General features: G+C 43.4%; 1 protein-coding gene across 5 annotated transcripts in view; it reads left to right on the forward strand.

Moving 5' to 3' along the window:
* bdh2 (3-hydroxybutyrate dehydrogenase, type 2) overlaps positions 1-27,675 on the forward strand; it is a 166,528-nt gene that overhangs the window by 122,686 nt on the left and 16,167 nt on the right. For all 5 annotated transcript variants that reach the window (XR_009647079.1, XM_060851695.1, XM_060851694.1 and 2 more), the window contains exons 5-7: positions 4,144-4,252; positions 25,620-25,680; positions 27,524-27,637. Coding sequence is in view for 4 of the 5 variants with exons in the window: in XM_060851695.1 (XP_060707678.1) it covers positions 4,144-4,252; positions 25,620-25,680; positions 27,524-27,637 (284 nt within the window). In the remaining variant the exon portion in view is untranslated. The remainder of the gene's footprint in view (positions 1-4,143; positions 4,253-25,619; positions 25,681-27,523; positions 27,638-27,675) is intronic.

Genomic DNA, 27,675 nt, shown 5'->3' on the forward strand with positions numbered 1-27,675 from the left:
TCCTCGTGTCTGCGTGGGTTTCCTCCGGATGCTCCGGTTTCTTCCCACAGTCCAAAGATGTGCAGGTCAGGTGAATTGGCCATGCTAAATTGCCAGTAGTGTGAGGTAAGGGGTAAATGTAGGGGTATGGGTGGGTTGCGCTTCGGCGGGTCAGTGTGACCTTGCAGGGCCGAAGGGCCTGTTTCCACACTGTAAGTAATCTAATCTACATCACCTCCTGTCTTCCTAAGTCAGTGTGATGGAATATTTCCCATTTGCCTGGATGGGAGCAACTCCAACAACACTCGAGAAGCTCAACACCATCCAGGACAAAGTAGCTGCTTGATGGGTGTCCCCATCCACAACTTTTAACACTCTCTTCCTTTGCTACCATGGCAGCAGTATATACTGTCCACAAAATTCACTGCAGAAACTCACTAAGTCTCCTTAACAGCACCTTCTAAACCCACAGCGTCTATCACATTGAAGTATAAGGGCAGCAGATACATGGGAACACCATCCCTCCAGGCCACTCTGACAAACCATCCCAACTTGGAACCAAATCACCATTTGTTCTTTGGATCAATCTTCGAGAACTCTCTCCCTGAGGCCTCTGTGGGTGTCCCTACGCCCCAGCAGTTCAAGTGTGATAGTAAATGCTGGCCCACCCAGTGATGCATGTTCTGTTGAACAATTAAAACAAAACCTCAGACATGTGGGCCTACATTACAATGAGTTTTCATGCTTATTATTTTTTTCAAAAACACTGATGATATCACAATCAGGAGGATGGAGGCTGGGATGTTATTAAAGCGAGTGCATTCAAATGAAAAGTTGTTTATTGGTTAACATTATCTGGCAGTGTTCATTCTGTGATGAAATCATTGTTGTTGGTTATTCCATAAATGGAATAGACATTCAAACTCAATGTTCTGCAAACAATGTTCATTCTCTGCTCTTTGTTCCTCAGCATAATCTCGGAACATTGACAACACACTGTACACCAACAGGATATGACATTAACTTTGTTCTGTTATGTAAAGTTAGTCTCTCAAGGCAAGTACTTGGCACTTGAAGTACACATTAAGGACCTGAATTCATTGTTAACAAGAGAAAAAAAAGTCTGAATTGTGCCACATTTGGCAGAGCAACATTCAAACCCAGAATCTATTTCAAACAGGTGTTGCAAGAGATGTTCACCAACCTGTTGGCTTTTTTTAAAGTGGCTCCTTTTCTTGAACTGCATGGCTGAAATTGTTGATTTTCCCAGGTTAGGTGATCTCTCTTCAGATGACGGCACCGGGCCAATTTCAGGTCTTCCAGGCGAACTCCCACAGGATACACAATGTTCTGTTTTCACTGAATTGAAAACTTAAAATGTGCCATTCAGTATTGGCTACAGAGCAAAAACATTCTTTATTTTCTGGGGGACTGAGCTTCTGAAAATGATGCACAGATGCTCAGCATCTATTGTTGAACCCATTGTTTGGCTGCAGGTATAACTGGCAGGTGTGCCAGGAAGAGATACCCTAGATAAATACATGGAGCTAATAACTGCATTAACTATTTTGAATATTGAATCAATTTTCTGCTGCTTATGTTACTGTTTAATGTCTTCAGCTTTCTCAGCTTAGAAGGTTTACTGGTATTAAACAAGAACAGATACTGTGTCTTCCATGAACATTTACAGTTGTGTAAAGACAGTCTGTCCATTTTTCGAGGACTTGTTCATTAAAGGGGGGTGGGGAGTGCGGAGTATGGTGCTGGAAAAGCACAGCCGGTCAGGCAGCATCCGAGGAACAGGAGAGTCAACATTTCGGGCAAAAGCCCTTCATTAGGAATGAAAGGGATGGTTCAGTCTTGCATTACCTTCACTACTAAGGGTGGGCCAAAGTAATGGTTTTGCCCTTGTTTCTTAGTCTGTTTCTAAACTATATGTCTCAAAAGCTGATACATTTAGTACTCAGGTACAGTAGGGACCTAAAAATAAAATAAAGGACCTTGGATGCTGAAGATCTGAAGCAAAAACAGAAATTCAAAGTTTGTGAGAAGATTTGTAGCTCGGGTGCTCATTGTTGTGGTTCTGTTCGCCGAGCTGGGAATTTGAATTGCAAGTGTTTCGTCCCCTGTCTAGGTGACATCCTCAGTGCTTAGGAGCCTCCTGTGAAGCGCTTCTGTGATATTTCCTCCAGCATTTATAGTGATTTGTACCTGCCGCTTCCGGTTGTCAGTTCCAGCTGTCTGCTGCAGTGGCCGGTATATTGGGTCCAGGTCGATGTGCTTATTGGTTGAATCTGTGGACGAGTGCCATGTCTCTAGGAATTCCCTAGCTGTTCTGTTTGGCTTGTCCTATAATAGTAGTGTTGTCCCAGTCGAACTGAGTCGAACTCCTAGCAGAAGCGGTAATGCAAAGGTTAGAACAAACAGTCTTACCGCAAATTCAACCCAAACTCTGGGTCAGATATGTGGACAACACCTTTGTAATCATTAAAAACACAGAAATAGAGAACACACACCGGATCATCAACGCTACACTCACAGGAATCCGATTCACGAGAGAGGAAGAAAAGGACAACCAGCTCCCATTCCTACACGTGATGGTACAGAGAACACCGAACGGAGAATTCACCACAAAGGTATACAGGAAAGCCACACACACAGACCAAGTCCTGAACGATGAAAGCAACCCCCCCAACACACACAAACGAAGTTGCATCAAGACACTGTTCAAAAGGGCCTCAACATACTGCAGTACACCAGAACTGCAAAAGGAGGAAGAAGAACACCTATACAATGTATTCGCCAAAAACGGATACCCCCGCAATTTCATAACAGATGCCGAAGGGAAAGACAACGGAGTGAGGACATGCCTCAACCCAAAGGGCTAGCCACACTACCATACATCAGGAGCATTTCTGAACTGACAGCCAGACTGCTGCGACCACTAGGACTCATAACAGCACACAAACCAACAGCCACTCTCCCACAACAACTCACCAGGACAAAGGACCCGATACCCAGCATGAGCAAAACCAATGTAGTGTACAAACTCCCATGCAAGGACTGCACAAAACTCTACATAGGACAAACAGGAAGACAGCTAACGGTCGGCATCCATGAATACCAACTAGCCAGGAAACGACACGACCAGCTATTCTTAGTAGCCACACATGCAGATGACAAGCAACATGAGTTCGACTGGGACAACACTACTATTATAGGACAAGCCAAACAGAGAACAGCCAGGGAATTCCTAGAGGCATGGCACTCATCCACAGATTCAATCAATAAGCACATCAACCTGGACCCAATATGCCGGCCACTGCAGCGGACAGCTGGAACTGACAACCGGAAGCGGCAGAGACAAATCACTATAAATACTGGAGGAAAGATCACAGAAGCACTTCACAGGAGGCTCCCAAGCTCTGAGGATGTCACCTAGACAGGGGACGAAACATCTGCAACACAAATTCCCAGCTCGGTGAACAGAACCACAACAAAAAACAGAAATTGCTGACAAAAACTCACCAGGTCTGGCAGTATCTGTGGGGAGAAAGCAGAGTTAGCGTTTTGACTCCAAAGTTCTGATGAAGAGTTACTGAACTCTAAATGTTGACTCTGCTTCCTTCTCACACATGCTGCCAGACCTGTCTGGTTTCAACAGCAATTTTTGGTTGTGGTACAGTTGGACTCAGATTGTCTAGTTTTTGGTGAAGGTATGTATCCAGGTCTGGAATTGTTTTAAAGATGCGGTGACATTGGGAGTCTGCGCAAGCTGACATGTTTCAGATGTTGATTGTTTTCGATTGTCTCAGCTGCTATAATGGAACTGTCAGAGGGGATAAAACGTGAGCAGATAGCTTGTTGCTGTTGGTTGGCCTGAAGCCTCTTAATAAAAAGATTTCTTTTATTTTCAACTTTGTGGTTACAGAGTATCAGTCAGGCAGGGAGAGGTCTCAGGAAGAACAGCAAAGTTGTAATCACATTGTCTTCCCACAGGATTGCGGAGGTCTGCACTCTCCTGAGGGGCAGTTTCACTTGTCGATTACTCTGCCAGCTGCTTGATTTAGAGGTGTACAGGGGGGTTCTTTTGTCACTGCGAAGATTCACTTAAACCTGCTTTGTTTTGACTTCCTTTCTTTTTTTATCCTTTACTTACCTCAGCTTTGTCCATCATGGCACCATTCTGGATTGTGAAGACAAAGACTGGGATTTTACTATGAATCTGAATGTCCGCAGTATGTATTTGATGATCAAAGCCTTTCTACCTAAGGTACGCCCCTCTGGATCCCAGTGAATACTAGACTTTACTATTCCATAGGCAATATATTGAGATACTAGTCATTTGTTTTTAAAAACTCATTTAAGTTCCTGACTTTCAGGTGTTTTACTGAGAAATCAGAGACATTTTCAATTTGATTACAATAGCTCACGGGTAAGTAAGCAGCTAAGCTGGCAGTAGTGTCATTGATAGCAAGGTGACAGCTGTGTACTGTCACAGACACTGAATTAACCACATGTACAAACCCAAAGTTGAGAACCTTTGATCTGTAATACGTGATGAAAGTTTTGTGAAGTTATCACAATAACTCCTCCCAATTGTCCTGACTTTTAACTCGCTGTCCCTGAGTTATACTCATTGTGAAGATGTCTGGCAGCATTTGTTTTACATAAAACAGGAATAACTATTTATTACTATATATTATTACTATTTATTACCAATGAAAAGTACTTTACCAATTTATAGCAGTGGCAATGATACAAACTCTTAAAACCGCTAGTCAAAGATTGTGTTGCTGGAAAAGCACAGCAGATCAGGCAGTATCCGAGGAGCAGGAGAATCAATGTTTCGAGCATATGCCCTTTATCAGGAATGCCTGCTGCTCGGATGCTGCCTGACCTGCTGTGCTTTTTCAGCACCACACTCTCCGACCCTGATCTCCAACATCTGCAGTCCTTGCTTTCTTTTAAAACCAGTAACTAACTACTCCGTCTATTAGCCACAAAATCCCCTTTTTCCCTGAAGCCAGTACTGAAACCTGACAGGACCAGACAAAAGGTTAGTTGTGGAAGTGATAAGGTATGTGACTTGAATCTCAGGCTAACAGCTCCAACCTCCGAACGTGCTAAACCCCCCCTCAGCAGCTGAAAGCCAGTTTGGTGAGGAAAGAGCTGAAACCTTTGAAGGAGTTACTGAGTTGAATTAGTTCCTTCTGGGCAGTTCCCTCCCGGTACTTGATCAATCGGGACACTCGTGATACAGCTCCTCGCTGGAAACGATCTTCCAGCTTGACTTTTAGTGGTCCAGTTGGTTTTCTGTTCTTTGCTTCAAGAGTGTCCCCATGGTTCCCAACCAAGCGACATGTCTCCAAGAGCAATCTTTCCTCAGACCTCATTGCTGCAGCTCTAGCTGTCGACTTGAGTCCTTTTAGCTTTGTTCAGCGGTCTGTAATGTTTGGGGAGGGGGTAGCATTGACCAAACAGTCAGCGGACTATCCATGATCTCCCCAAGACTGATTTCCCAGGGTGGGGGATACGGGACTCACTGAACTCCAAACCTGAATCGTGTACTTTAGAATCCCAGACATTTTTGATTTGTTTTTAAAAAATAATATTCAAAGTTAGTTATAGGAGGAAAACTAAGACAGAATGGCTAGGGTTATAACAGTTTGAAGAGAGGGGTCTTATGAGAGATGTTTTCAGTTCTTATAACAGAGAGTGGTCTCAGTCAGTCTGCATTGGTGTTTGTTCTCCAGACAAACAAGGTCACTGTCAGAAAAACAGAAATTCCTGGAGAAATTCTCTAGGTTGGGCAGTCTCTGTGGAGAGACTTTCCAATGAGATTATGCTAGACCTGCTGAGTGTCTCCACTACTTTCGATTTGTATTTCAACTCTCCAGTATTTTACTTTAATTAGAAAATATGTTATGCCCACAGTGAATGTAAGTTGCAAACTATTTCCCTGGAGTGTCGGAGGCTGAGGGGTGACCTTATAGAGATTTATAAAAGCATGAGGGGCATGGGTAGGATAAATAGACATAGTCTGTTTCCTGGGGTGTGGGAGTCCAGAACTAGAGGGCATAGGTTTAGGGTGAGAGGGGAAAGATGTAAAAGAGATGTAAGGGGCAACGTTTTCACACAGAGGGTGGTACGTATGGAATGAGCTGCCAGGGGAAGTGTTGGATGCTGGTACGATTGCAACATTTGAAAGGCATTTGGATGGGTTTATGAATTGGAGGGATATGGGCCAGGTGCTGGCAGGTGGGACTAGATTGTGGTGGGATATCTGGGTGGCATGGACGGGTTGGACCGAAGGGTCTGTTTGCGTGCTGTACATCTTTGTAACTCTGTGACAATCACAGAAGAGGAGATTAGGTTCAGAAACATAGTTGTAATGAAACATGAGAGACCTCTCACTGCAGCTCATCTTTCAAAGACCCCAGTTTTCTTAATGATCCTGATCAGTTTGCGCCTTTTCCTATCTGTTGTAGGAATCAGTTTCTGTGGTTACACTGACATTTTGATTATGTAACTGGGCCAGTATTACAGAGCTATGGGCTAATGATCTAGAACTTCAGTTCAAATCCCATCTCACCACAATAGCCTGGAAATTAAAATTCATTTCAATAAATTTAGTGATATCACTAATAATGCTAAAACTATTGTTCTGTCATTAAAACAAGTCTAGTTCACTAATTCTTTTGGAAAATCTGCTATTCTTCCACGATGAGCTGAAGATCCTGCTGCACTGCCCTATGTACACTCCAGAGCCACACATTATGGTTAGCTCTTAATTGCCATCTGAAATGGCATAGTAAGCTGGCATTTGAGAAGACCATGCACCACGACCTTTTCAAGGATAACCAGGTGTGGACATAAACCCTGCAGTGATGGGGAATACTAGAAAGTGACAGCCTGGAACTGTGCACCATGACTAAGCATTCTTGTTAATGTCTTGTATGTATAAATTTAATTAGAACAAATCGTACTCAAACAAAATAAACACAGAACACAAGCCACAGACGATCTAGTTTTACAGCCGCTGAGTGGAGGTAAAGATTGGCCAGTTCCAGACCAGGTGTTCATTGCTGAATCTTACAGAATGGAGACAGCCCGGGGTGGGGTGTTCAGCCTATCATGAGCATTTCAATAAGTGCCCTTCTCCTGATTTCTCTCTGTAACCGTGCGTGTCCTTCGTTTACAAATAACCATACAATACCTTATTGAATGCCTGAATTGAACCTGCCTCCTTCACAGTTACAGGCAGTGCAGTCCGGACCCTTGAATTCTCTGTGTGAAAAGGCTTTGCCTCATGCGAGTTACTTTATATCGATACCATCTTGTTCTCAATTTTCACAAGTTAGAAATTTTGCGCTAACTTCCTTATAGTTAACAATTCGACAGTTTGAGCAGCATTGGCACAATCTTGTTAAAGTTACTTATCAACCTTTCTTGTTTGTTCCAGCAACCTTGTGTCATTTCTAAATAGACCATCAAAGTAGACAAGGAAATAAACAGGATATTTTACAGCACCATTAAAACTGATTATACCCAATTATTACCATCTAGTTATAAGTCACCCTCTGGACTCAATTAATCTTTGTTCTAATCAAATATCACCCTTAAATCCCCATGACCTGATCAGGTGTACCCTAGAACTCTGTGGGAAGCTAGAGAAGTGATTGCTGGGCCTCATTCCGAGATATTTGTATCATCGATAGTGACTAGTGAGGTGCCGGAAGACTGGAGGTTGGCAAACGTGGTGCCACTGTTTAAGAAGGGTAGTAAAGACAAGCCAGGGAACTATAGACCAGTGAGCCTGACATCAGTGGTGGACAAGTTGTTGGAGGGAATCCTGAAGGACAGGATGTACATGTATTTGGAAAGGCAAGGATTGATTAGGGATAGTCAACATGGCTGTGTGCCATGTCTCTGGAAATCATGTCTCACAAACTTGGTTGAGTTTTTTGAAGTAGTAACAAAGAGGATTGATGAGGGCAGTGTGGTAGATGTGATCTATATGGACTTCAGTAAGGTGTTCAAAAAGGTTCCCCATGGCAGACTGGTGAGCAAGGTTAGATCTCATGGAATACAGGGAGAACTAGCCATTTGGATCAAAGGTAGAAGACAGAGGGTGGTGATGGAGGGTTGTTTTTCAGACTGGAGGCCTGTGACCAGTGGAGTGCCACAAGGATCGGTGCTGGGTCCACTACTGTTCATCATTTACAGAAATGATTTGGATGTGAACATAAGAGGTACAGTTAGTAAGTTTGCAGATGACACTAAAATTGGAGGTGTAATGGACAGCGAAGAAGGTTACCTCCGATTACAACAGGATCTTGATCAGATGGGCCAATGGGCTGAGAAGTGGCAGATGGGGTCTAATTTAGATAAATGGGAGGTGCTGCATTTTGGGAAAGCAAATCTTAGCAGAACCTACACACTCAGTGGTAAGGTCCTGGGGTGTGTTGCTGAACAAAGAGACCTTGGAGTGCAGGTTCATTGCTCCTTGAAAGTGGAGTTGCAGGTAGATAGGATAGTGAAGAAGACGTTCAGTATACTTTCCTTTATTGGTCAGAGTTTTGAGTACAGGAGTTGGGAGGTCATGTTGCAGCTGTACAGGACATTGGTTAGGCTACTGTTTGCTAATTGCGTCCAGTTCTGGTTTTCTTCCCATTTGAAAGATGTTGTGAAACTTAAAAGGGTTCAGAAAAGATTTACAAGGATGATGCCAGGGTTGGAGGATTTGAGCTATAGGGAGAGGCTGAAGATGCTGGGGCTGTTTTCCCTGGAGTGTTGGAGGCTGAGGAATGACCTTACAGAGACTTATAAAATCATGAGGGGCATGGCTAGGATAAATAGACAAATTCTTTTCCCTGGGCGCGGTGAGTCCAGAACTAGAGAGCATAGGTTTAGAGTGAGAGGGGAAAGATATAAAAGAGATCTAAGGGACAACGTTTTCACTCAGTGGGTGGTACATGTATATGAGCTGTCAGAGGAAGCGGTGGAGGCTGGTACAATTGCAACATTTAAAAGACATTCGGATGCGTATATGAATAGGAAGCGTTTGGAGGCTTATGGGCTGGGTGCTGGCAGGTGGGACTAGATTTGGTTGGGATATCTGGTCGGCATGGACGGGTTGGACCAAAGTGTCTGTTTCCGTGCTGTACACCTCTATGACTCTATAACTCTATGACTAAACATAGGTAATCGATGGACTGGAAACGAGATGTGATGCTTGATGATCATGTCCATTCGGAGAAAGTGAGGATTGCAGGTGCTGGAGATCAGAGCTGAAAATGTGTTGCTGGAAAAGCGCAGCAGGTCAGGCAACATCAAAGGAGCAGGAGAATCGACGTTTCGGGCATAAGCCCTTCTTCAGGAATGAGGGCTTATGCCCGAAACATCGATTCTCATGCTCCTTTGATGCTACCTGACCTGCGCTTTTCCAGCAACACATTCTTCAGGTCATGTCCATTCCCCTAACAGCAGGAAGTCTCAGTCCCAGTGATCATGGGTTCCTCGATTCTGACTTTTAAAAAAAAAAGTTGTTTAACCCATTAAAATACTCATTGGTCATAAATGCTAAATGTTGTTTCCTTGATGGTTTTCGGGATAATTTTACAACTTCTTGTTCACCATTAACTTTGTTACATTTAATGGTGACTTAACTCATAAGTACATGAGAGAACATTTCTTTTGTGCTTTTTAGCTGTTTTCACCAGAGATACCACATGTAGGTTTTCCTCATGGATTATGCTGGCTCACTTTTGTATCTTACAGGCGCATGGCTGGAAATGCCATCTTGTTTAATGTGATAGGGTTAGGAACATCTTGTATAATGCAAGGGTCTCTTCTCATTCCATTGTCAAGTGGTTTTCCTGGACCACACCAGGCCATTCAGGCTCTGTCAGTCTCTATCAGGGAGGTGGCTGATGGCAACACATCAGAGAATTTACCTTCACCAAGGTTTGCTCTGGTGAGGAGCTTCCTTTTTTCTCTAAGCTAATCTCACAATTTCACCTATCATCTGTGGTTCCCTAATCTTGCTGTTTCTAACCCCTATTTTCGCAGGGACATGTCTTTCCTGAACTCTGATCAACCTCACTTTAAAAGCATCCCACATATCAAATATGGATTTACCTTCAAACAGCTGCTCCTAATCACATTCCCCAGCTCATGCCGAACTTTGCAATAGTTGCCCTTCCCTCAATTTACCACTCTTATTTTAGGACCACTCTCATCTTTGTCCATGAGTATTCTAAAACTTACGGGAATTGTGATCACTGTTCCTAAAGTAATCCCCTACTGGCTGATGGCAGCACATCAGTGAATCTGTTATTCACCAAGGTTTGCTGTGGTGAGGAACTCTCATACAGCATGATGCCAACGATGGATACCACTTCATCACTTGGTCTCCTTATGTGAGGAATGATGTTCTTGCTGTTGGGGGAGTGCTGTGAAGGTTTAACAGATTGTTTCCTGAGAAGGCAGGACTGACAAATGAGGAGCAACTATGTTGATCAGAATTGCGTTCACTGCAGTTGAGTTATTTGAGTGGAAGGCAGGTGGTCAGGAGGGATGTCAGCTCACTAAAGACTGAAAGATACTGTCAGAGACTATGGAGGTTTCGCAGTCTTCGTATGTGGAATAAGCTGCCAGAGGAAGTGGTAGTTGCAGGTACAGTTCCAACATTGCAAGGTCAGTTGGATTAATACAGGAATAGGAAAGGCTTAAAGGAATATGGGTCAAACACACACAAGTAACTTGGGAGTTTTAGTCCAGGGTTGTCTCAGGATTCCCGCAGCAATGGGAACAGTGAGAGCGCAGGCCAGGGGGCTGCCGGGAAAGCAAGTTTTTCCTGTTAAAGACTTAGCTTGTGAATAGGCTCAACAGGAGCACAGGTGGCCATGGGGCCTGTTGGGTATGTGAACTGATATACTGGGGCTGTTTCTGTACCTCACAACGCTGCACGTATAGTGTCTCCTCCTCCAACCAAAAAAAAACTGACCCTGTGTGTAGGGTTGCTAGGAGAAAGTGAGGACTGCAGATGCTGGAGATCAGAGCTGAAAAATGTGTTGCTGGAAAAGCGCAGCAGGTCAGGCAGCATCCAAGGAACAGGAGAATCGACGTTTCGGGCATAAGCCCTTCTTCAAGAATGAGGAGGGTGTGCCAAGCAGGCTAAGATAAAAGGTAGGGAGGAGGGACTTGGGGGAGGGACGTTGGGAATGCGATAGGTGGAAGGAGGTTAAGGTGAGGGTGATAAGCCAGAGTGGGGTTGGGGACGGAGAGGTCGGGTAGAAGATTGCAGGTTAGGAAGGTGGTGCTGAGTTCGAGGGTTGGGACTGAGATAAAGTGGGGGGAGGGGAAATGAGGAAACTGGAGAAATCTGCGTTCATCCCTTGTAGTTGAAGGGTTCCTAGGCGGAAGATGAGGCGCTCTTCCTCCAGGCGTCGTGTTGCCATGGTCTGGCGATGGAGGAGGCCAAGGACCTGCACATCCATGGCGGGGTGGGAGGGGGAGTTAAAGTGTTCAGCCACAGGGTGGTTGGGTTGGTTGGTGCGGATGTCCCAGAGGTTTTCCCTAAAACGTTCCGCAAGTAGGCGGCTAGGTCAAGGTTTTTTTGTATTTATTCAATCTCTCTTGACAATTTTGAGCAGATGGGATGGAGGCTAGGGCAGTGGCATGCTCTCCTTGCAGGCTATGGGAGATAAGGGTCACCACTAGTGTCCCTGCTGACTTCACCAGCTCCTCACAGGCCACATTAGGGAATTGGAACTGGAGGAACTTTGGGTTCATTTGGGAGGCTGTGGAGGTGATAGAGAGGAGTTATAGGCAGGCAGTCACACCTAAGTTACAGGATAAATGTAGCTGAGTGACTGTCAGTAGAGGGAAAGGGATGAGACAGACAGTGCTGGGACTCCCTGTGGCCGTCCCCCACAACAATAAGTATACCGGTTTGGATACTGTTTGTGGGAGGAGGAGCCTACCGGGAAACCCTCAGTGACCAGATCTCTTACACAGCCTGGCTCTGAGGCTCAGAAGTGAAGAGGGGAGAACAGAAGAGCAATCCTGCTCGGAGATTCGATGGTGAGAGCAACAGACGGGAGATGCTGTAGTTGCGATTCTGGGGACTTCCAGATGGTATGTCGTCTCCCGGGTACCAGCGTCAGGGATGTCTCAGATCGAGTCCACAGGATTCTTCAGGGGGAGGGAGAGCAGCCAGAAATTGTGGTCTAGATTGGTACTAATGACATAGCTCGGAAAAGGGATGAGGACCTAAAAAGTAAATTTAGAGAATTAAGATGGAAGCTAAAAGGCAGTATGAGCGAGTAGTCATCTCCGGATTGTTACCATTGCCACGGGCTATTGAGGTTAGAAACAGAGAGCGGGTGCAGATGAACGCGTGGCGGCAGAGCTGGTGTAGGAGGGAGGGTTTCAGATACATGGATCATTGGGATACCTTCTGGGGAGGTGGGACCTGTACAAGGAGGACAGGTTGCACCTGAACTGAAGGAGCACCCGATATCCTGGGTGGGAGGTTTGCTAGAGCTCTTCAGGGGAGTTTAAACTAGATTGGCAGGAGGATGGGAATCTGAGCTATAGATCAGATGATGGAGTTGTAGTGACAGATACAGCATGCAGAGAGTCTGAGAGGAGGGATAGGCACTTGATAGGGACAAGTTGCAGTCAGCGGGATGGGTTGAAGTGTGTGTATTTTAATGCAAGAAGTATCAGGAATAAGAGTGATGAACTTAGAGCATGGATCAGTGCTTGGAACGATGATGTTGTGGCCATCACAGAGACTTGGATATCACGGGGGCAGGAACGGTTGTTGGATGTTTCAAAAGGAATACAGAGGGTGGTAAAAGAGGTGGGGGAGTAGCATTGCTAATCAAGGATAGTATGACAGTTACAGAAAGGGAGGGCGTTGTGGAGGATTTGTCTACAGAGTCAGTATGGGTGGAGTCAGAAACTGGAAAGAAGCCGTCATTTTATTGAGGGCTTTCCAAAACTCCCCCACCCTCCCACCCCCAGTGGCAACAGACACAGAGGAGCAGATTGGGAGGCAGATTTTGGAAAGGTGCAGAAGCAACAGGTTTGTTGGCACAGGTGACTTTAACTTCCCTAATATAGATTGGAACATCCATAGTTCAAATAATTTGGATGGAGCAGTTTTTTGTCAGGTGTATCCAGGAAGGATTCCTGACTCAATATGTAGGTTGACAGACTAGAGGGGAGGCCATATTGGATTTGGTGCTCGGCAATGAACCAGGTCAGGTGTCAGATCTCTCAGTGGGAGGGCATTTCAGTGATTGTGATCTTAACTATACTCATGGAAAGAGATAGGAACAGATGGTATGGGAAAGTATTTAATTGGGAGAGGGGGAATTACAATGCTATTAGACAGGAACTGGGGTACCTAGATTGAGAACAGGTGTTTTCAGGGAAATGCAGAATAGAAGTATGGAGGTTGTTCAGGGAGCACCTGCTGATAGAGCTGGATAGATTCATCCTACTGAGGCAAGGAAGGGATGGTAGAGTGAAGGAACCTTGGTGACAATGGATGTGGAACATCTAGTCAAGAGGAAGAAGGAAGTTTACTTAAGGTTGAGGAGGTAAGGATCAGACAGGGTTCGAGAGAGTTACAAGGTAGCCAGAAAGAAACTGAAGAGTAGACTTAGGAGAGCTAGGAAAGGGCATGAAAAAGCCTTGGCTGGTAGGATTAAGGAAAACCCTAAGGCATTCTACACTTATGTGAGGAACAAGAGGATGGCCAGAGTGAGGGTAGGGCAGTCAGGGATAGTGGAGGGAACTTGTGCCTGGAGTCGGAGGAGATAAGGGAGGTCCTTAAATGAATACTGTGCCTCAGTATTCACTGCTGAGAGGGATCTTGATCTTTGTGATGACAGCGTGAAACAGATTGATGTGCTCAAAAAGGTCGATGTTAAGAAGGAGGATGAGTGGAAACTTTTGAAAAGTATGAGCATAGATCAGTCCCCTGGGCTAGACGGGATATACTCAAGGTTACTACGGAAGTGAGGGATGAGATTGCTGTGCCTTTAGCGTCCTCACTGTCCAATGGAGTAGTGCCAGATGTTTGGCAGGTGGCAAATGTTGTTCCCTTGTTGAAGAAAGAGAATAGGGATAATCCTGGGAATTACAGACCAGTCAGTCTCACGTCTATGGTGGGCAAGTATTGGAGAGGATTCTGAGGGACACAATTTCTGATTATTTGGAAAACTGTAATTTGATTAGAGATAATCAGCACGGCTTTGTGAGGGACAGGTCATGCCTCACAAACCTTATTGAATTCTTTGAGGACATGACAAACACATTGATGAAGGTAGAGCAGTGGATGTGATGTACATGGACTTTAGCAAGGTGTTTGATAAGGTTCCCCATGGTAGGCTCATTCAGAAAGTAAGGAGGTATGGGATATAGGGAAATCTGGTTGTCTGGATACAGAATTGGCTGTCCCATAGAAGACAGTGGTGATAGATGGAAAGTATTCAGCCTGGAGTTCGGTGACCAGTGATGTTCTGCAGGGATCGGTTCTTGGGTCTCTGCTCTTTGTGATTTTTATAACTGACTTGAATAAGGAAGAGGGAGGGTGGGTTAGTGAGTTTGCTGATGACCTGAAGGTTGATGGAGTTCTGGATAGTGTGGAGGGCTGTTGGAGGTTGCTGGGCGGATAAGTGGCAGATAGAGTTCAACCTGGAAAAATGTGAAGTGATTCACTTTGGAAGATCGAATTTGAATGCAGACTAGAGGGTTAAAGACAAGATTCATGGCAATGTGAAGGAACAGAGGGATCTTGGGGTCCATGTCCATAGATGCCTCAAAGTTTGGGGAAAATTGGTTGGCATGGATGAATTGGACTGAAGGGTCTGTATCCCCTGCTGTATGACTTGATGACTTGAATTATTTTGTTTCAGTCTCTAAAGTAGAAAGAGAGGATAGATTGCCAGAAGTTCCAAGGAAATTAACAGTGGATTGAGAACAGGGACTGAATAAAATTAACACAAATTAAACATTAGAAACAGGGAAATTTGTGAAATTGAAGAGTGCTGAATCCCCAGGACCTGATGGTTTCCATCTGAGGATGTTAAAGGATGTAGGAGGACATGTTGTGGACTCCTTGACTATAATCTTTCAGTTCCCAGACACAGCAGCCATCTGTCTGGATTGGAAAATTGACCACATCACTCCTCTCTTTAAGAAGGGCGAAAGAGAAAAATCAAACCAGTTAGCCTCCCATCTGGTGGGGACTTTGTTGGAGTCTATGATCAAGGATGGACAATCTTCAGTTAATCAGGGAGAGCCAGCATGAATTCATGACAAGCAAGGCATGTCTAATAAACCTTGTTGAATTTTCTGAAGAGGTGACTGAGGTGACGGGAATGCTGTTATGAAGTTGAAGGTGTGTACTGTACCTTTAAGAGAGAGTGAATGCTGTTTTGTGCTGAGAGCTTACAAGCGCCTGTCTTATGATTAGCTAGCAGTCTCAGAGAGTTCTGGAAAGTTGAAAATATGTAACATTTGGCTTTGAAATAGATACCTGAGTTGGCTACTGTTTTGACAACAATTTAAATTTAACTAATCAGTTTAAATTACGCCTCAAGATACTAAAACTCAATTGAGTTTGAATTTATTGTTTTTATCAACATCAAACCAATGTTAGGAGTATAAAAAAAGTAGGCATTTTGAAAGTCAGAGAGAGTGATTGACAATGACAGAGTAACTGCCATTGAGATAGACCTAAACACTTTTCATATAAAAAATATTCACAGTAAAAGAAAGAAGACTATCTAGGGAGATCTTCAGCTGGAAGAAGAGAGACACCAACGACGACAGCCGCTGTATGGTTTTGAAATTAAATTGATGTAATTTTTGTAAGTGTTTTATTGGAACAGTATATTGTTAGAGTTGGGGGCAGATAATAAGTAGTTCAGAGAAAGGGGGCTGAGAGTTTTTAATATTTATTGTTTAATATTAATTTTTAGAGTTAAGGAATAAATTTATATTATTTTCATGAAATAGTGGAACTTGAGAGTTCTCTTGTCACTCATATTTTAAGAGATTATGAGGCAAGAAGAACTTTTTTGGGTGTGGTTGGGTTAATAAACAGAGGGGTTCAAAGCTGTTTCTAACAGTTTTGAGGCTCGGGTCTGTGATTTGGACAGGTTTAGACAGATCCAGTCTGAGATTTAGATAGATTTGAACAGATTTTGGGGTATGAAGTATCCCAGCAGATTTAAACAGCCAATTAGTGTCTGAGATCTTTAAATAAAATATAGGTGAGACAATTTGTTTAATTTTGGTTACTTGTGGTTGGTTAAATTGAAAGTGAGATAAATGGCTCTGAAAATTGCTAAAGAGGTTCTGGGGTTTGAAAATGATTCCCAAATTTGCCAAGGAAGCTTGGAAAGATGGAGAAGGGCGATACTTTTAGAATTAGCAAAGCCATTAGAATTGAGTTTAACCTGGAACAAAAGTAAAGCTGAAATTGTCAGGGCATTAGTTGAGCACTTAGGTGTGTCAGAGAAACAGATAAGTGCAGTAGAGTTAGAAAAATGAAAATTACAATTGAGGCAAATGGAGTTAGAAGATAAAGAAAGGGAAAGAAGAGCAATGAGAGAAGAGAGAGGGAAAAAGGAGAGAAGGTTCTTAGCTGATCAAAGAGAGAGAGAAAAGAAAGAGAAAGGGAGGGAAAATTTGAACTTCAGAAGTTGCGAATTAGTCAGGAAAGTCAAGTTAATAGGATGGAGATGAAGAGAAAAGGTAGTGAGATTGCCATATTGATGAGAAAGATGGTGAAGCCTTTTTTATTTAATTTGAAAAATTAGCTCGGCAGATGGAGTGGTCAGAGAAGTTGTGGGTTATGCTAGTTCAGACTAGGCTGGGAGGTAGAACTAGTGAGGTATTTGCAATGCTGTCAGATGAAGGGTTAAGAGATTATGCAGATGTCAGATAGGCTAATTAAATGCTTATGAATTGGGACCAGAAGTGTATAGACAGCGGTTCAGAAACATAAGGAAGGAATCCGGGCAGACTGATGTTGACTTCGAAAGAATTAAACATAGTAATTTTGATAGATGGGTGCAGGTCTTAAAAATAGGTAAGACCTATGAGGCTCTAAGAGAGATTATTCTGCTGGAGGAGTTTAAAAACCCACTTCCAGAGATGGTAAGAATTCAAGTAGGTGAACAGAAAGTCCACAAAGTGAGGAGAGCAGCAGAGGTGGCTGGTGAATGTACATTGGTGCATAAGGCAGAGTTTAGCTTCCGGCACAAATTTCATCCAATGGGCGATCGAAATTGGGAGCGGGGAGATCTTACACTACTAAACAAAGAGTAGAGCTCACTGGGAATAGTTTACCGCAGGTGGAAAGGAGGTGAAAGGCCTCAGGTGCTTCCACTGTTATAAAGTGGGACACGCAAAGACTCAGTGCTGGTCGTTAAAGGAAGGCACTGCAGGAAAAGATGTGGTAAAAGAGGCTAAGCCAGTAACATTAGTGAGAGTAGTAAAGGAAACCCCAAGAAAAGTCGAGGAACTGCAGGAGAGTTCACAGCCTGGGTATGGAGTTAGTACCTGATCTCTACAAAGAATTCACCTCTGTGAGTAAAGTTCACTTAGAAAGAACTGGGAGAGAAGGGAAAGATGTTATAATTTTGAGAGACATGGGAGCTAATCAGTTTCTAATAACAGGAGATGGAGGTGTTTGCACTCTTTCTGACATGTTACCTGAGAGAGTGTAATTTGTGGGATAGATGGACAGAAATTTAGTGTTCCCCTAAGTAAGATCAGGTTGGAGTGCCAATTCAAGACTGGGGAAGTAACAGTGGGAGGGATTGTCAGAGTGACAGTTCCAAGAATATAGTATGTTCTTGGGAACAATTTGGCAAGATCCAAGGTCCAAGTGACACCCCTTGTTGTGGAGAAGCCAAAGAAAGACCAGGGAACTGAGGAGTTAAAAGGAAACTACCCTGGAATTTTTCCAGACTGTGTAGTAACAAGATTCCACTTTAGCAAAATCTAAAGAGAGATGAAGGAGTTGAGGTTCAGTTAGTGGACACCATGTTTGATGTAATGGTGCAGGAAAAACCTGAACAGGCAGAGGGTCAGTCAGAAATGTGTTGTCCTGAAAGGCTAAGGAACTTGCAACAGAAAGACCAGACAATAAAAGATATTTATCTAGGGTTATTATTTTAAAGATAGAATTCTAAGATGAAAATGGAAACCATGGCAGGTTAGTGCTGAGGAGAAATGGGCCGAAGATTATGTTGCTGGTAGCATACAGACAGGAGGTGTCCTGGGCAGCACATGAACTACCTGTTGGAGGTCACTGAGATGTAAGGAAGACTGAAGCTAAGATACAAAAGCATTTATAATGCCCTGGAATGCAAAAGGATGTGGTTAACCTTTGCCGTACATGTCATACTTGCCGAATGGTAGGGAAACCACAGGCAGAAATAAAACCAACACCTTTGTTGACAATTCCCACATTTGATGAATCTTTCACACAGGTTATAACTGATTGTGTAGGTCCCCTCCCTGAAACTAGAAATGGGAGCCAGTGCCTGACGTGTCGATACCAGATTTCCCGCGGCAATTCCATTACGGAATATTCAAAGCAAAAAGGGTGGTTAAGGAGTTAGTAGCTACCCAGAGAGATTCAGTCAGACCAAGGGTCAAATTTATTGCTATGCTATTTAAGGAAGTCATGAATAGCTTAGCCATACAGCACTTTAAATCAGGTAACTGTCATCGAGACAGACCCAAATGCTCTCTGTCAAGGGTACCTTTTCATATAAAAAATATTTGCAGTAACAGAAAGATGATAGTCCAGGGAGACGTTCAGCCGGAAGAAGAGAGATACCAATGACAGCAGCTGCTGTATGGTTTTGAAATTAAGTTGATATAATTTTTATTAATGTTTTATTGGAACAGTATATTTTTATAGAGTTGGAGGCAGATAATAAGCAGTTAAGAGAAAGAGGGCTCATATCTTTGTCACTGGGTGTTATAATTTAATTAACGAAAAGGTTCCCCACTGTGTCATAACAATATCTCTGGATATTTTTTTACATGCACTTCTAGAAAGCATTTGGTAAAATCCTATATAGAGACTAAGGCACATTACTGACATGGGAAATTGAATGAGTGGTTGGTTATAGAAAGGAGAGATAATGGGTAGGAACTGAAATTGACAGTAAGTGGCCAGTGGTATCCCACAAGGATCTGTGTTACGGCCTCAATTAATCACATTATTTATTAACAACTTGATTAATGGCAGAGAAAGTCATACATTCAAATGTGTTGGTGACCAACAAGTTAGGTGACATTGTAGACAGTGTTGGTAATAGCATTAAATTCCAAAGGGATATAGCTAGACTAAATAAATGGGTAAAACCATGAAGTATAATGTAAGAAAGTGAGATTATCCATTTTGGAGTGAAAAAGGATAGATCAAGGTACTTTCTCGAGGTCTGAAGTTAAATACAATGGATGTCCAAAGAGACTTAATGTTTCAGGTGCACAGTTCCTTAAAAAGCCACAACCAGGTGCAGAAAATATTCATGAAAGCAAATGAAATCCTAGCTTTAGTACCTGAAGGACTGGAGCACAAGGATACAGATGTTATACTGCAGCTGTACAACCCCCTGGGTAGGACCCACTGGGAGGACTGTGAGCAGATCCATACACCACACCTCAGGAGGATAGATTGGCCTTGGAAGGAATACAACACAGGTTTACAAGAATCATACCTGGACTTAAGCCATGAAGTTATAGGGACAGATTTTTTTTTATCTAGAATTTAGAAGGTTAAAGGGTGATCTGATCAAAGTCTTCATGATATTCAAATTTCCTCCAATGGTCTGAAAATCTGCAGGTTAGCTGGATTAACCATGTTAACTTGCCATGTTAACACATTGTAAGCTGCGAGGGTTACCTTTGTAGATGTCGGATTATGGGGATAGGGTGGGATGCACTATAGTGGATCAGTGCAGACTGATAGATAGATAGATGGAACATTACAGCGCAGTACAGGCCCTTCAGCCCTTGATTTTGCGCTGACCTGTGGAACCAATCTGAAGGCCATCCAACTTGCACTATTCCATTTTCATCCATATGTTTATCCAATGACCATTTAAATGTCCTTAAAGTTGATGAGTCTACTACTGTTGCAGGCAAGGCATTCCATGCCCCTACTACTCTCTGAGTAAAGAAGCTTTCTCTGACATCTGTACTATATCTATCAGCCCTCAATTTAAAGCTATGTTCCCTCGTGCTAGCCATCACCATCTGAGGAAAAAGGCTCTCATTGTCCCCCCTATCTAACCCTCTGATTATCTTATGTCTCAATTAACTCACCTCTCAACCTTCCTCTCTCTAACGAAAAAGCCTCAAGTCCTTCAACCTTTCTTCATAAGACCTTCTCTCCATACCAGGCAACATCCTCGTAAATCTCCTCTGAACCCTCTCCAGAGCTTCCACATCATTCCGATAATGCGATGACCAGAACTGTATGCAATACTCTAAGTGCGGCCGCACCAGAGTTTTGTACAGCTGCACATGACCTTGTAGCTCTGAAACTCAACCCCTCTACTAATAAAAGCTAACACATCATATGCCTTCTTAACAACCCCATCAACCTGGGTGGCAACTTTCAGGGATCTGTGTACATGGACACCAAGATCTCTCTGCTCATCTACACTGCCATGAATCTTACCATTAGCTCAGTACTCTGTATTCCTATTGCTTCTTCCAAAGTGAATCATCTCATACTTTTCCACATTAAACTCCATTTGCCACCTCTCAGCCCAGCTCTGCAGCTTATCTATGTCCCTGTGTCACCTGCAACATCCTTCTGCACTATCCACAACTCCACCGACCTTAATGCCATCCATAAATTTCCTAAACCATCCTTCTATACCCACATCCAGGTCATTTATAAAAATCACAAACAGCAGTGGCCCCAAAACAAATCCTTGCGGTACACTACTTCTAACTGAACTCGAGGATGAACATTTCCCATCAACCACCACCCTCTGTTATCTTTCAGCTAACCAATTTCTGATCCAAGCTGCTAAATCACCCTCAATCCCATGCCTCCATATTTAGTGCAATAGCCTACAGTGGGGAACCTTATCAAACACCTTACTGAAATCCACATACACCACATCAATTGCTTTACCCTCATCCACCTGTTTGGTCACCGTCTCAAAGAGCACAATAAGGTTTGTGAGGCACGACCTCCCCTTCACAAAACCTTGTTGACTATCCTAATCAACTTATTCCTCTCTAGATGACTATAAATTCTATCTCTCAGAACCTATCCAACACTTTAAGGCTCACTGATCTATAATTACCAGGGTTGTCTCTACTCCCTTTCTTGAACAAGGGGACAACATTTGCTATCCTCCAGTCTTCTGGCACTGTTCCTGTAGACAATGATGACATAAAGATTGAAGCCACAGGTTCTGCAATCTCATCCCTGCTGTCCCAGAGAATCCCAGGACAAATCCCATCCAGCCCAGGGGACTTATCTATTTTCACACTTTCCAGAATTGCTAACACCTCCTTCTTGCGAACATCAATCCCGTCTAGTCTAGTAGCCTGGATCTCAGTATTCTCCTTGACAGCATTGTCTTTTTCTAGTGTGAGTATTGACAAAAAGTATTCACATAGCGCATCTCTATCTCCACTGACTCCATGCACAACTTCCCACTACTATCCTTGATGGCCCCATTCTTACTCTTGTCGTTCTTTTATTCCTAATATACCTATAGACAGCTTTAGGGTTTTCCTTGATCCTACCCGCCAATGACTTCTCATGTCCCCCCTGGCTCTTCTGAGTTCTCCCTTTAGTTATTTCCTGTCTAACTTGTAAGTCTTAAGTGCCCTAACTGAACTTCCATGTCTCATCCTCACATAAGCCGCCTTCTTCCTCTTGACAAGAGATTCAACTTCTTTAGTAAACCATGGTTCCCTTGCACGAACACTTCCTCCCTGCCTGACAGGTATATACTTATCAAGGACACGCAGTAGCTGTTCCTGAAATAAGCTCCACCTTTCAGTTGTGCCCATTCCCTGCAGTTTCCTCTGCCATCCTCTATATCCTAAATCTTGCCTAATCTTATCATCATTGCCCTGCGATATATACCTATCCCTTTCCATCGCTAAAGTAAACAAATTGTAGTCACTATCATCAAAGTGCTCACCTACCTCCAAATCTAACACCTGGTCTGGTTCATTACCCAGTACCAAATCCAATGTGATCTTGCCCCTTGTTGGTTTGTCTACATACTATGTCAGGAAACCATCCTGCACACATTGGACAAAAACTGACCCATCTAACCTTAGCCCATACTACCTCAGGACACGAGTCCTCAAACATCCTTTCTGCTACTGTAATACTGTCCTTGACTAACAACACCATACCTCTTCTTTTACCAGCTTCTCTGTTCTTACTGAAACATCTAAATCCCAGATCCTGCAACAACCATTCCTGTACCTGCTCTACCTATGTCGCTGAAATTATCACAACATCGAAGTCCCAGGTACCAACCCATGCTGCAGGTTCACCCACCTTATTCCGGTTGCTCCTGGCATTGAAGTAGACACATTTCAAACCACCTTCCTGCCTGCCATTACACTCTTGTGACCTTGAAACTGTATTTTTTTTTAGACTAGATTAGACTTACAGTGTGGAAACAGGCCCTTCGGCCCAACAAGTCCACACCGACCCGCCGAAGCGAAACCCACCCATACCCCTACATTTACCCCTTACCTAACACTACGGGCAATTTAGCATGGCCAATTCACCTGACCCGCACATCTTTGGACTGTGGGAGGAAACCGGAGCACCCGGAGGAAACCCACGCAGACACGGGGAGAACGTGCAAACTCCACACAGTCAGTCACCTGAGTCGGGAATTGAACCCGGGTCTCAGGTGCTGTGAGGCAGCAGTGCTAACCACTGTGCCACCGTGCCGCCCACCGTGCCACCGTGCCGCCCACGTGTGCCACCGTGCCGCCCACGAGGTATTTCTGACCTCACTACTCTCAACTTCCTTGGCATTGGAACTACAATTTAGATTCCCATTCCCCTTACTGAATTAGTTTAAACCCTCCCAATTAGCATTAGCAAATTCCACCCCCCCCCCAAGGATTTTGGTACCCCTCTGCTTCAGGTGTAGACCATCCTGTTTGTAGAGGTCCCACCCACTATCCCAGAATGAGCTCCAATTATCCATATATCCAAAGGTTTCCCTTCTGCATTTTCCCTGTAGCTACAAGTTCAACTCCTCTGTCTCCCTATTCCTCGCCTCACTTGCACACTGCAGAGGAAACAAACCAGAGATGATAACTCTGTTTCTAGCACTAAGCTTTCACCCTAGCTCCCTGAATTTCTGCCTTACATCACCATCCCTTTTCCTACTTATGTCGCTAGTGCCTATGTGGACCATGGCTTGGGCTGCTCCCCCTTCCCCTCAAGTATCCCGAAAACATGATCCGAGACATCACAAACCCTCATACTTGGGAGGCAACACACCAACCGTGAGTCTGTCTCATTCCCATAGAACCTCCTATCTGTCCCCCTAACTATGGACTTCCAATGACTAATGCTTTGCTCCTCTTCCCCCTTGTCTTCTGAGCAACAGGGAAAGATTGTCCCAGAGACCTATACTCCATGGCTTACCTCTGTTAAGTTCCCCCCACCCCAACAGTATCCAAAATCCAGTATGTTGTGGGAAATGGCCACATGGTTCCCTTTCCATCCCCTGACTGTAATCCATCTACTTTCTTCTTGTACCTGAGGTGTGACTACCTCCCTATAACTCCTCTCAATAACCCCCTCTGCCTCCTGAATGATCCAAAGTTCATCCAGCTCCAGCTCCAGTTCCCTAACACAGGTTGTGCTACACAAGTACCAGCCAATGACCATCTCCAATAGAGTCAAGCACTGCCCCTTGACGTTCAATGGTATTACCATCACTGAATCAACATTCTTGGGGTGACCATTGACCAAAAACTAAACTGGATTAGCCATATAAATACAGTGGCTACAACAGCAGATCAAGAGCTAAGAATACTGCAGCAAGTAACTCACCTCCTCACTCCCCAAAGCCTGTCCACCATCTTCAAGTGTGATGGTACTATGGCTTTAAGAGATGTATTTTATCCTTTTTTTTGAGAAAAAAGTTGAAACACATGTGACGAGCAGTCTGCTCCAAAGCCAATAACGTAAACAGCTTTTGAGGCCTTGGTTTTTTTAAAAAAAGGTTTGAACAATAGAAGTAGCCTGAATGGGTGTGGTTAAGCTCCTACAGAACCAGGGTTTTTAGTTTTAGTTTCGTCAGTGGCAGCTGTTGTAGACCTCTTGAAGCTGGGTTTAGAAGCTGCAGTACCTCTCCCTGTTACACTGTCTCTCAGAGTTCTCTCTTAATGTTTTTTCTTCTTGGATTGAACAATTGCATGTGAGACAATCCACCTTACTGAATTTGCCTTTAGCAAGGGTGAGTTTATGGGATGGTTCTATATTGGAACCATGATGTGGAAGTGCCGGTGTTGGACTGAAGTGGACAAAGTTAAAGATCACACAACACCAGGTTATAGTCTGACAGGTTTATTTGGAATTACAAGCTTTCAGAGCGCTGTTCCTTTGTCCTTTTGCTAACTGATGAAGGAGCAACTCTCCGAAAGTTTGTACTTCCAAGTAAACCTGTTGGAATAGAATCTGGCATTTTTAACTATATTGGAACAATTACTATTTATTATTTAAGTAATCTAGATTTCATTAGGTTTTCCGATAGAGTTGTTGTTCCAAATCTTTCCTTTGTTGTATTTTAATGATAGTTTATATGTGAAGTGGGTTTTACTTCGAAACTGGTAGTTTGAAATTGCAATGAAATTGCATCTGGAATGAACTGCCTGGCACGTGCCTTTTAAAGTGAGAAAAGTTAGGGTCTAGGTTATCTTCATAATTATATTTTGAGATGGTTTGGTCTGGTTCATAACACAAAACGCAACTCCGGAATGTGATGGAATACTCCCCACTTGCCAGGATGGGTGCAGCTCCAACAACACTCAAGAAGCTTGACACCATCCAAGACAAAGCAGCCAACTTGATTGGCACCACATCCACAAACATCACCTCCCTCCAGCACCCACGCTCAGGAGCAGCGGTGTGTACTATTTACAAGATGAAGCACAGAAATTCAAAGATTGTTAGACAGAAACTTCCAAACCCATAATCACTTCCATCTAGAAGGACAAGGGCAGCAGATACATGGGAATACCATCCCCTGCAAGCTCTCCCCAAGCCGCTTATCATCCTGGCTTGGAAATATATCAGCGTTCCTTCAGTATCACTGGGTCAAAATTCTAGAATTCCCTCCCTCAGGGCATTGTGGGTCTACCCACAGCACATGGACTGCAGCTGTTCAAGAAGGCAGCTCACCCCCACCTTCTCAAGGGGCAACTAGGGACAGGATAACAAACGCTGGTCCAGACAGTGACACTCCTATCCCATGAGTAAATAAAACAAACTGCTGGTCCTCTCTGATCCAATTATTATTTGAATCATCATATTAGTGTGTTTCTGTCATTGATTTTCTATTTAAATGCAGATGCTTGCTCAGAAATCTGGCCATATCATCAACATGAGCTCCGTGGCATCCAGTATCAAAGGTAAATGATTTAACACGATCACTAGATCTCTCATGTTGACCAAACCTGGTCAGAATGCAGAACAGGCTGCCTTTTGGAGAAGTTCTGTCTTCAAGATTTTTTTTCCAAATGCATCACTTTAATGTTCACCTTTTGATTTGGATGCTCTTTGTCATGCAATACTGTAACAACTAATAGTTCCGTTTTTTTGTTGCCCTCAGTTGATTACAACCAAGTCCAGGTCATCAGTCTCACTGCAATTGCTGACCAACATCGGGTCCTAGTCCCGTCAGGCGAAGTTTCCCAAAGTGGGGGCGACAGCCTTAACTGGGATGATATCTGATATCACAGGCTCCAAGGCAGCAGTGATTGGGGGGGGAACCCCATCTTTCCCCTCCTTCCCCTCCCCCATTGCTCTCTCACTGAAGAATCATAACCGGTTTGAAGCCTCAAATTGAGGTCACAGCGGGGAGAAGGTTTGGGAACCACTGACTTTGAGTTAACATTCTAATTCCTGTGTTTAAATATCTTAATGCCTCCTCCCATTCTCTATCTGTGTAATCTACAGTCCTCCAAAACTCTCCACTTCTGTCATTCTGACTTGTTCTGTCAGCTTTTAGAAGCCGTACAACTGTCCTCTGATGTTTCTCCACCTTAGATCTCTCATGTTTAATTCAGACCCCCCCATGACACATTGGAATATTCATAAAGATCCTGGGTATCTGAAACAAGCCAAAAAAGAAATTGCTGAAGAAACACAGCAGGTGTGACAGCATTTATGGAGAGAAAACAGAGTAGCTTCAAGTTGAAATGTTAAGTTTGTTTCTCTCTCCGTAAATGCTGCCAGACCTGCTGAGTTTCTCCAACAATATCTGTTTGTTTATTTTGAAATGTCCAGTATTGGTTGAGGGATTTTTCAATATAGACGTACTTTGGTGAATCTGCCTATGCAGGTTATGTTTTTCAATATATGATGTGGAAGTGCTGGTGTTCGACTGGGGTGGACAAAAATCACCATGACACCAGGTTATAGTCCAACAGGGTTATTTGGCAGTACGAGCTTTCAGGGCACTATTCCTTTGTCAGATAGTTAGTGGGGCAGGATCATAGGACACAGAATTTTAAGGAAAAGATCAAATTGTCATACACCGATGTGATGTATTGAACAAATAAATCTTTAATCACTTTGAATGAGGATGCAGGTTTTGATTGATTAATATGTAAATCCCAGAAATCCTTTCGAGTCACAGTCCTGAGATAACTTTAGGTTTTATAAAAAAGTGACATCTCAGCTCAGACAAAGAATTAAAGATGTGAGGTAAGAGTTTGTCTGTATCCCAAACTGGAGGCTCACATTGTTAAAAGTTCTTTTTTAAATATTTCATGAAACACTTACCAACTATTTTAAAATTTCTGTCTAGTTTTCTCTTGTACCCTTCTTACTGATTTTTTAAAACTCATTCTTTGCTTTATTTTTTACATTCTAACCAATTTTCTGACTAGCCAACTATCACAATTATATGACCTTTCTGTAAGCTTGACATGACCTTTACTATTTCTAGTTAACCACAGTTGGTCTGTGTACCCTGTATTGTCTGCCACTATATCTCTATTAATTTACCCTTTAACCAGACAATCCACTTTAGTCAGGTCTGCTTTCATGTCCTCATTATTGACCTTAATTAAGTTTTAAAATAAAGGTTCAATCCCACTTCTCTCCCTCAAGCTGAATATAAAACTCGATCACATTGTGATCACTGCTCCCTAGCCGTGTCCCAGGAATAGACAAAAGGTAATGTCCATTGGTTAAACTCTACAAAATGTCATGTGGATTTTGTTAAACCTCTTTGTGTATTCTGTCCAGGTGTTGTAAACAGATGTGCATACAGCTCATCCAAGGCAGCTGTAATTGGATTGACCAAGTCTGTTGCTGCAGATTTCATTGAACAAGGCATCGTTTGCAACTGTGTATGCCCAGGTAATCATGAAGCTTTTTTTTAGCATTCTGTCAAATGT

This window comes from Hemiscyllium ocellatum, chromosome 36, assembly GCF_020745735.1.
Source record: "Hemiscyllium ocellatum isolate sHemOce1 chromosome 36, sHemOce1.pat.X.cur, whole genome shotgun sequence".
Taxonomy (NCBI): Eukaryota; Metazoa; Chordata; class Chondrichthyes; order Orectolobiformes; family Hemiscylliidae; genus Hemiscyllium; species Hemiscyllium ocellatum.